At 34.7% G+C, this 11,547-nt stretch overlaps 1 protein-coding gene across 1 annotated transcript; it reads right to left on the bottom strand.

The window, feature by feature from the left end:
- Nucleotides 1-3,701: 3,701 nt before the first annotated feature.
- Nucleotides 3,702-5,602, bottom strand: LOC120216398. Its single transcript, XM_039213834.1, has 3 exons — nucleotides 5,184-5,602; nucleotides 4,910-5,079; nucleotides 3,702-4,042 (listed from the first exon to the last, which is right to left on the bottom strand). The coding sequence occupies exons 1-3, from the start codon at nucleotides 5,431-5,433 to the stop codon at nucleotides 3,926-3,928; spliced, it is 537 nt and encodes a 178-aa protein (XP_039069765.1). The 5' UTR covers nucleotides 5,434-5,602; the 3' UTR covers nucleotides 3,702-3,925.
- Between the last annotated feature and the right edge of the window lie 5,945 nt (nucleotides 5,603-11,547).

Below are 11,547 nucleotides of genomic sequence, written 5' to 3' on the forward strand. Positions count from 1 at the left end.
AGCTAAACAGAAATAATTTAAAACTTTAGTGATGCAACTGAAATTTAAAAAAAAATGAATGACTACAATAGAAATACAAACAAAGTTGAGTTATAAAATTTGTTTTACCCTTTTAAATAATATGGTAATTGATATTGCATTTACATATATATATATATATATTTGATTGAAAACGAGGCAGAGCAACTAGCTACTGTACCATAACAAATATCAATCATAAATATTAGGGTAAACTACATAAATGATCACATAACTATTGGTTAGGTCACGAAATGATCGCTATTTTTAAAATTGTGACAAATATACCATTAAGTTATTTAAATGGGTTCAAAATAGCCACACTGCGTTAACATTTAGCGAAGGTGTTTATGTGGCACTTAAAAAATTTAGTATAATTAGGGTGCAAGTCCTTGTAAAGTTACTTATGTGCGGTGCTGGACCCTGCTTTGTTTTCTTCTATTTTGATCACTACTTGTATATGTTTTGTTTCCTTGGATTTTCATTTAATCCAATTTGATCCTGATTTTGTTTTTCAATTTGTCTAATGCCTTAATTTGAATCATTAACTTTAAAATCTTTTATTCTAGTCATGTATTAAATTTGTAGATTAAATCCCCTAGATTTTAGAATTAATCAATTTGATCACCAATATTAACTTTATTTCTTAATTTTTAATTAGGTCATAATTTCAATTTAATATAACAAAATGTGTCTTAACTGGGTGCCTGAATACCCGGTTTATATATATATATATATATATATATATATATATATATTATTTTATATTAAATTGTATTTATAATTCTCAAATTATTTCACTCTAACATTCTAAATTCTCAATTTCTTAAAATTTGTCACCATAACATTCTAAATTCTTAATATCTTAAATTATTTCACATTAACATTCTAAATTATTTTAAAAATATTTATTTTAACTTCGAAACATTTGAAATTTAATTATAAGTTTTGTTTTATTTTTAATTATTTAATTTATTTTTTAAACTTTATGTGTGAATTATATATTATAGACCTTTAAATTTTAAATTTTAGAATTTATATATATATATATATATATATATATATATATATATAAATAATATAGTTCTAAAAAATTAAAAAAATTATAAACAGGTACTTGTGACCCGAAAATACGGGTACCAGTATATAATGGGCCGGGACACGGACCAAAATTTTGATACCCAAAAATTTCTAGTACCCGATATTTCGGATACCCACAGGTACTCAGTTTTGAACACCCCTAGTGATAGGACTTTGAAGGAGTAAAGAGAGTGACTAAACTGTAAAACGTACAAAAGATAAGGACATATATGTGAGAAAATATGTCATTTGTCAAGCGAATAAAGTATGAATTCAAACATACTTTCACAATCATATTCTTCCTCTCCTATTCGTACTTTGATATATATGAGTTTGCGGCTTATGCTGGGGAGTGCTCGTGGTGAAGTCAAATAATTTTTATTAATAATGAAGTTATTGTGATGTCAGAGAGATATAATTGACATAATATAGTTAATAAATAATATGATATAATTAATGTTTCATATTATTAAGTTAATTGAGAATATGACAACACTTAAATCATTAAAATAAATTTAATAGTTTATTTATAATTGATTTAAGATTTTAATATTTTTAAACTAGATTTACTATTTTTATATTTATTTTTAATGATTATATATATATGAAATCATTAAATTATAATTTAATATTTAAATTATAATATATATTATATTATAATTAACGGGTCTTCAAAATCAAGCGAAATGGTGACAATCAAGTGGAGAGGTATTGTGCAAGACTAGTGGTCAAAACATATGCTAAAAAAGAAGGATTGATTTCAATGAAATCTTTTCTCATGTGGTTCGACTAACAACAGTTCAGGTAGTCTTGACAATATGTGTTACACTGTATTTACATATAGAGTAACTAGATGTTAAAACAACTTTTCTTCATGGAGATCTTGAAGAAGAGATTTACATGCTCCAACATGAAGGTTTTGAAGAAAAAGAAAAAAAGAACTTGGTTTGCAGGTTGAATAAATCTCTATACGATCTAAAGTAGGCACCGAAGTGTTGGTATAAGAGATTTGATTCCTTCATTATGTACCTTGGTTATAACAGACTTAATGCAAACCCTTGTGCTTATTTCAAGAGGTTTGATGATAATGATTTTGTTATATTGCTGTTGTATGTGGATGACACGTTAGTTGCAGGTCCTAACAAAGATCACATTGAAGATTTGAAGGCACAACTGACTAGGGAATTTGAAATGAAGGACTTGAAACCATCAAACAAGATTCTAGGGATGCAAATTCACCGAGATAGAAGTAATAAGAAGATTTGACTTTCACTAAAAAATTACTTAAAGAAGTTCTTGTCACGATTCAACATGCAAGATTTTAAGTCAACTTCTACCCCTCTTCCTATTAACTTCAAATTGTCCTCTAATATGAGTCCTAGTAGTGAATAAGAGAGGACGGAGATGTCTCGAGTCCCGCATGCATCAACAGTGAGAAGTTTAATGTTCGTTATGATATGCAAAAGACTTGACATTGCACAAGCAGTAGGAGTGATTAGTCGGTACATTGTGAATCCATGCAAAGAGCATTGAAATGCAGTAAAGAGTATACTGAGATATATCAAAGGGACATCAAATGCTGCATTATGTTACGGAGGATCAAACTTTCTTATCAATGGGTATGTTGATTCTGACTATGTACGGGATTTGGATAAAAGCAAATATACTAATGAATATGTGTTCAAAGTTGCTTGTGGAGCTGTAAGTTGGGTTTCAAAACTACAATTAGTTATGGCTACGCCAACAATAGAGGCAGAATATATAACAGCTACACAAGTTAATAAAGAAGCAATTTGGTTGAAAATGCTATTGGAGGAGCTCGGGCACAATCAAGAGTATGCCTCTTTGTTTTGTGAAAGTCAGATCGCCTTGCATCTTGCAAAGAATCTAACATTTCATTCAAGGACAAAACACATATGAGTTCATTACCATTTCATTCGTGAAAAGGTGGAAGAAAGGATTGTAGATATGCAGAAAATCCATATCAAAGATAACATAACATATTTCATATCAAAGGCGGTCAATACTGATAAATTTACTTGGTGTTGATCCTCTTGTAGCTTGTTAGAGACATGAGCAACATAAATGGTATAAGGTAGAAAGAATGGTGTGAAAATATGATTGTTCCGATCAAATCTTAAAGAGAGATTGTTGAAAGTAAAAAAAGAATAAGAAGGTAGTTTTCGGTGCATCAATGCACCGAATTTTGTAGTGGTGAATTTAAAAAATTACCGTTGCAATTTATTTGAAAATTGGCAAAGAAAAAAATTATCCAATTAGTCTCTAAACTTTAGGCTATTTATAAGATTAATCTCTAAACTTCAACTATAGACCAACCTTTTGCCATTCATACCCATCCCTAAATCATTCCAACTTTCTTCCATTATTAAAGAAATTAGAGAATTTTCTTGATAGTTGTTTATTCTTTTATCAAGAGAGAATTGTCATTATTTTTCTTATTAAATCGAAAAAAATTGTAATTCTTATTTTCTTTGCATGTACCATATATATTTAGAGATTTTTCACGTAAAATCTGTATTCTTTATCTTCATTTTTATTTTCTTAAATTATCAGTTACGATTTTACTCTATCCGATGATCGAATTCCACAACAATCATTACATTTATAATCTTCTAAAACTCCTGATGGTTTTAAATCTAAGACAAACTCTACCTCCTAAAATCTACAAGAAAAAAAGGGAAAAGATAACAATATCTTATATATATATATATAGTTGCTAGCTTTTTATTGGTGGAGGAGACTGGGCAATGGAGCAGAGAACGACAGAAGAAGAAGAAGCCAGCAATATGCAACTGTACATTGCATTTCAAATTCCAATCTCTGCAATGCTCTGCAACGCCGGCGTCCATTGCCCACCTCCGCCATGATTTCTTCCCATGTACCTACTGCCGCCACCTCCCAGTCTATTAACTTCCTGCTCCACCTGCAAAATATTAAAGGACAGAGACAAATAGACAATGGCAGCCACAAGACAATGACAATTCCATGGAACTTTTGTTTGGAGGGGTTCCATTATTTGATTTGCATGAAAAAGTTTGTGGGCTCTCCTAGTCAAATTTGAAACCAAGCTTCCCACTACCTCTGAATCCTATTCACTGACCTTATCCGTTCATTTGCATTAGAGCACACCCATACGAAGAAGACAAGATACTGGACTAAATTCTCATGGAACAATTTATCCACCACCTAAACCTTGTTGTTTAATTAGGCTTTTTTATAGGCACACACACGTGCACACCTTCACCACTAATTGCATACAAACAAACAAACAAACCATAAAGTACTTCCATGCTAACAACAATTAAAAAATATAGTATATGTTATGTATGATTAGTGACACATCTAACACTCAACAATAAAGGAGGGAAAGTGCCAAATTCAACCTAAACAGTTGGTTTTCAACATAAAAGTGTGGTAAGTGTTCAATTGAATTGTTGTAAAAAAGAAATATGCCTCGAGATATGTCTTTTAAACAAAGTTCAGAGTCTTCTAATTTTCCAGACCATTACATTTTTTAATTTTTCAGCGTCTTCTAATCTTCCCTTTCACTTTTTTTTATTTACTTTTCAGACCATAAAAGTTCTACTTTTTTCTGCCTCGAAATGACAAACTCTGCAGAAAAAGAAGACTTGAAGCAAATGACCACATAATTAAGGTTATGAATTCAATACTATACTTGTTTCAGAAGCTTAGCTCATCTTTTCCTGAAAAGTTTTTGTTAATTTTCAGGAAACTTGAAAGAGTAGTTCACGCGTGCAGTGCTCAAAGGCTTTGAGCTTCGTTTAATTACCTTAACATCACTGTTCTTCTCAGGTTTCGAGTTAAGTTTGGGGTTCATATTGGAAGCAGTTCTGGGTAAATCCTTTCTCTTCAACTCCACGCCAAGCCCAAGCCCTCCATTTTCTTTCAACAGTTTCCCAAGTTTCACGCACTTCTTTGCAGCAAATTCTTTCAAAACATCTGCTCAAAAGAATCCCCAATATCAAGCACATAAGAAAACGAAAAAAAATGATCACTTTACAAGATATGCATGTAAGAGATTAAGCAGTAAGCAAGGGAATTACCTTCAAAACTGACGAGTCGATAAACATGGCCGATTAACAAAGTGTCATCAGGTTTCAAGAGCTTGAGCTGCTTCACCGGCGTTCCATTTTCGTTCTTTAAAGTCGGGGAGGTCACAAGGAGTGCAACGTAATGATCCGGATTCAAGCCCATGATTTCATTAGCAGTAACAGACCAGTAAATCCTCTCGATCTTGTTCCCCGGGTGTTGAATCACCACGGTGGCTGCCTCAGCTGCTTGACAGTTCCCCATACGATCTCTCCTTTTTTTCACTGTGAAAGCAAACGATGAAAGTATATTGTGTTTTTATGGAGCAGTGTGACTGACCTTGAATAATTAAAGAGAGGAGTTCAAAGAAATTAAAGGGGGATGGCTTGAAGGGTAAACAAGGAGGTGGAGGAAGTTTGGGGAATGATGGGGAAAGGCAGAGGGTTGGTGGGTTATATGAGCAAGAGGGTTGATGATGGAAGCGTAAATGGGAAACAGTGGGGGAACTGGAATTTTTTTTTTTGACAATGACAATTGGAATTTTCATTTGGTGGGTTTTGTAATCTTATACTTTACATATGTTGACACAATTACATGCTTAATTGCATCCACATTGGAAAGTGCTGTCCTAATGAATTTCATTTGCTCATATTTGGAATTTTAATTTCATAAATTTAATTTTGTTTGCAAAGGGATACGTGTTAGATAAGCAAAAGGTGACCTGGGTAGCGTCTGCCATGTGTGATTTTGCATTCATTTTTGGAATTGAATCAGAATTATTATGGCAGCTGATGCACGAAGCTTTGTTGCCTTGCCTTCTCTTAATAGGAAAAGGAAACAAGTTTAAATATTAAATTAAAAAAATATTATTGGTTTGTTATTATTTAAAAAATAAAATCGGAAAAAAATTACTTAAAATATTATTATTTATACCTAAAACATCAATGTTTTTTAACATTTTCGGTAAAATGCCCAACAATAACAAAACCGATAGAAAAAAATAACAAAACCGATAAAAAAATAACAAAACCAGTAAAACGCACAATAATAAAAAACCGGCAGAAATAATATGTTTCCGGTAATTTTTTACATGTTTGTTATTTAAATAATAACAAAACCGATAGTGTTTTTTTAGCTGTATATTAAGGCTGCCGCACGTGATTATTTCCCCCATCCACTGGTCCCACTTCACACTCCAACCCTACTCTATGGTTTATTTTAGCTTGTAAATGAACCGAACAAGATTGTACTTATGTTTGTTTGTTTAATTTTAACCGAACAAACAAGCAAACCTGAATAACTAAAACGAACGAAATTTTGCTATCTTAACTGTCAATTCTGCTGCTTCTGATGAGAATTTTGCTGCTCAACCATTGTACATCCTTTTACTCAGTGTAGGTATGGCTCTATATACCTGTAATTGTCCTTACAAAGAAAGTCTCGTAGTGGGGGTTACAATTATATGGGTTGGGGGTTATTTTGTAAATATGTACCAGTGTTTATTTATTATAAAAGGATATGTAACATAAACCTATGAGACATTGAATTGAATAAAATTCTAACGCCGCCTAATGCATTGAGGATGTAAGCACATTGCTGAACCTCATTAAAATTCTTGTGTTCTTTCTGTTTTCTTTACCTGATTTTTCAACAATTGGTATCAGATGTCAGGAGCCAAATTCAAAATTACGAAATTCGATGGTCAGGGTAACTTCGGATTATGGAAAACAAGGGTGAAGGATCTGTTGGCGCAACAAGGGATCCTAAAGGCTTTGCGACCTACAAAGCCGGCGTCGATAAAGGAGGAAGATTGGGAAGAATTGTAGCAGCGAGGGGCAGGAACCATATGATTATGTTTGGCGGACGAGGTCATGTATCACGTCATGCATCTGTCGTCTATAGATAAAATTTGGAAGAAGTTGGAAAGTCAGTTTATGTCCAAATCCTTAACGACTAAACTGTATCTAAAGCAACGACTGTATGGACTGAAGATGCAGGATGATCATGATTTGGCGCAACACGTGAATGTCTTCAATCAAATTGTTTCTGATTTGGCTCGACTTGATGTGAAAATTGAAGATGAAGACAAAGCGATGATTCTGCTGTGTTCGTTGCCTCCCTCTTACGAACACATGGTGACTACGCTTACATATGGGAAAGAGACTATCAAAGTTGAGAACATTACTGCAGCCTTGTTGGCTCACAACCAACGGAAGCAGAATGCAGGGGAAAGCTCTCAAGCTGATAGCTTATATGTTAAGGGTAATCGAGACCGTGAACGGAAGCCAGAGAAGGCTGGGTCTGGGAAGCGAAATTTTAGATCCAAATCTAGGGATAAGAACAATTCACTGTTACAAGTGTAAGGAGGCGGAACATAAGTAGGACATATGAAGCATGACTTTCCGAAGTTGAAAAAAATATATTGATGAGAAGCGTGATGACTCATCAAAGTCTATGAATGTGGTCGAGGATGACAATTCTGATTGCAGTGAGGATGATGCTCTCTATTTCAACGACTCAATTGACAGATGCTTGGATTCTTGATTCTGGATGTTCTCATCATATCACACCAAATAGGGAATGGTTTTCGACATACATGTCGGTTGAATCTGGTTCTGTTTATTTGGGTGATGATCGATGTTGCAATATTGTTAGTATTGGTGATGTTAGAATTAAGATGTATGATGGTTCAGTTCGGACGTTGTGTGGAGTTCGACATATCCCAGATTTGAAGAAGAATTTGATTCTTTGGGCACTTTGCACAAGAATGGTTTTCCCTAAGGCTGGTGAGGATAGGGAAACCATTCGGATTGTAAAGGAGCTTTGAATTTGATGAAAGGAAAGATGACTGCAGGGAATATTACAGATTGTTAGGGAATACCATTGTTGGTGGAGTTAATTCTGTTGAGTCCTGTGATGATACTACCAAACTGTGGCATATGCGTCTTGCTCATCTTAGTGAACATGGTATGGCAAAATTAGATAAAAGAAATCTGTTGCATGGTATTAAAAGCTGTAAGCTCGATTTTTCAAGTATTATGTTCTTGATAAAGACTAAAGTTCGTTTCAAGAAGAGAAGTACACAACTGAAGGGATTCTTGGTTATGTGCATTCTGACGACATCGTCTTTGGGTGGATCTAAGTATTATATTACTTTATTGATGATTTTCACGAAAAGTTTGAGTGTATTTTTGAACACAAAAGTGACGTTTTCAAGAAGTTCAAGCTGTGGAAAATTGAGGTAGAAACCAAACAGGACAAAAATTCAAGTGTTGTGTCTGACAATCGTACAGAGTACACAGATTCAGAGTTTTTAAACTTCTGTAAGGAGCATGGGATTAAGAGGCATTTACAGTGCGCAAGACACCACAACAGAATGTGTTGCGGAATGGAGAACATGTCATTGAATGAAAGAGCCAGATGTTTATGGTTGAATGCTGGACTTCCCAAACACTTCTGGGTTGAGGCTGTTAACAGGGCATGTTATCTTATCAATAGATCACTAAGGGCATCATTAAAGTTGCAAAAGAGGTATGGACTGGTCATGATGTTACTTTTGATCGCTTACAATTTTTGGTTGTCCTTATGTGCATGTACATGCTGATGAGAGATCCAAACTCGATGCAAAATCGAATGAATGCATTTTTCTGGGTTACAAGAAAGGCGTCAAAGGATTCAAGTTCTCGGATCCAGTTGCAAAGAAAATTGTGATCAATAGAGATGTTGTTTTTTATGAACATCCCATGTTGCAGCAGAAGGAAGACACGACAGTGGTGGATTTCGAGCAGTTTTCAGTTGAGAAAACATAAACTTCTCAACCGACTTCTGGTGGTTCCGCTACGGTTGATTTATAGGATTATAGTCTCGCCAGAGACAGGGTGAGACGGACGAATATACAACCTCCAAACAGATTGGGTTTTGAATACTTGGTCTCTTTTGCACTTACTGTTAGCAGTGATGATCTGGTTACTTTTCATGATTCTGTTACTAGTCAGGAAAATAAAAAGTGGATGGCTGCCATGGTTGAGGAGATGGAGTCTTTGAATCACAATCGCACATGGAGTTAGTTCGCCTTTCTGAGGGTAACAAGCCCATTGGTTGCAGGGTGTATAAGAAGAAACAGCAGTAACAGGAAAAAGGGGAGAAGTTCAAGGCTCATTTGGTAGCAAAGAGTTTTTCACAGCAGAAAGGAGTTGATTATGATGAAATTTTTCTCCTGTGGTCAGGCACACTTCAATCTGAGCAGTACACATTGGGGGCTAGTTGGGATTTGCATTAGAGTAGAATGTTAAAACTGCTTTTTTGCATGGTGATTTAGAGGAGTAGATCTACATGCAGCAGCCTGAAGGTTTCATTCAACCTGGAAACGAGCATTTTGTTTGCAGATTGAATAAATCTTTGTACGGGTTAAAACAATCTCCGAGACAATGGTACAAACAGTTTGACTCATATATGATCAAGATTGGCTACAAGCGATGTGAGTATGATTGTTGTGTCTATGTTAAGAGCCTTGATGATGGTTCTTTTATTTTTTTATTACTATATGTTGATGATATGTTAATTGCTGCGGAGAACATGGATGATGTTATCAGTTTGAAAACTTTATTGAGTCAGGAATTTGATATGAAAGATTTAGATACTGCAAAGAAAATTCTTGGAATGGAAATTTACAGGGACAGAGACTCAAGGAAACTGTGGCTATCTCAACGAGTTTGTGTTGAGAAAATGCTAGAAAGGTTTGCGGTGAGCAGCGCAAAACCAATGAGCACTCCATTGGCGAATCACTTTAAGCTCTCACCAGAATAGTGCCTTAAGACAGATAAAGAAGCTGAATATATGACAAGGGTTCCGTATTTTAATGTTGCTACTTGATGTATGCAATGGTATGTACTCATCCTGATTTAGCTCATGCTGTTAGTCAAGTTTGTAAGTACATGTCTAAAACTGGTAAGGAATATTGGGAAGCAGTCAAATGGATCTTTAGGTACTAAAAGGGTACTGTGGGACATGGAATTATTTTTGGTAGTCAGCGGGATAATCTTTTGGTTGTAGGATATGTGGATTCAGACTATGCGGGTGACTTGGATAATAGAAGATCTATGACAGGGTACATCTTTACTCTTGGTGGAGGGCCTATTTGTTGGAAGTCTACTGTTCAATCTGTTGTGGCATTATCTACAACTGAAGCTGAATACATGGCAGCGGTTGAAGCTGTAAAAGAAGCTTTATGGCTTACTGGTTTAGTGAAGGAGTTGGGTGTTCAACAAGGTGGAGTTCAGTTGCTTTGTGACAATCAAAGTACTATTCACCTAGCTAAGAATCAGGTATATCATGCTAGAACTAAGCATATTGATGTAAGGTTTCAAAATATCAAAGAGTTGGTTGCATCTGGAGAGATTTTGTTTCAGAAGGTACATAACCAAGCCAGTTATGACAGATAAGTTCATGCATTGCTTGGACTTGTCGAGAGTTTCGAGTTGCTAAAGAAGTATGGTAACCTAACCCAAATTGAATGTTTCCTAAGGGGCATAATATTCCCCAACGTGGAGATTTGTTAGGTATGGCTCATAAATATACCAGTAACTGTCCTTACAAAGAAAGTCTCGTAGTGGGGGTTACGATTATGTGGGTTGAGGGTGCGGGGGCGCAGCTCCCGTGGTACGGTACATGGTTATTTTTGTAAATATGTACCAGAGTTTATTTATTATAATAGGAGATGTAACCTAAACCTATGAGACATTAAATTGAATAAAATTCTAGCGCCGTCTAAGGCACCGAGGACGTAAGCACATTGCTGAACCTCGTTAAAATTCTTGTGTTCTTTCTGTTTTCTTTACCCGATTTTTCAACACTCAGGTTCAGTACCAACAAATCCTCTCTTTTTAGCAAGGTTTCTCCCTCCGACTCTGCTATTAACATGGCAAGTATTTCTTCCAATTGTTTCTTTATTGCTTTATGTTCTTCTTGGCTTTTGGATAATGGTGCTACTGACCATATTTGTTCAGCTTTCCAGAGCTTGATTAAACCTTTTCCTTGTATGTTGAACTCACGTTGTGTCTACCTTACCAATAGAAATGGTGTTCCTATCCACACATTGGTTATATGCTCTACATTGTTATTCATAATGTTTTATCCTCCTGGCTTACCCATAACCTCATTTCTGTTTATCGATAAACTCAAGAGTTATGATGACAAGTTAGTGGTAGTATTAATCTACGTCGATGACTTGTTGATAATTGGAAATGATGATTAATTGATTGATGGATTAAAGAAAATGTTAAATGATAATTTTATTTTTTATTAATCCTAGATAAGTACAAGACAATATTTATTCATAGATAACTCTTAACCATTTGACATTGAACGCTCACATCGTGT

This window comes from Hibiscus syriacus, unplaced genomic scaffold (genome assembly GCF_006381635.1).
Source record: "Hibiscus syriacus cultivar Baekdansim isolate YM2019G1 unplaced genomic scaffold, ASM638163v2 tig00110160_pilon, whole genome shotgun sequence".
NCBI lineage: Eukaryota > Viridiplantae > Streptophyta > Magnoliopsida > Malvales > Malvaceae > Hibiscus > Hibiscus syriacus.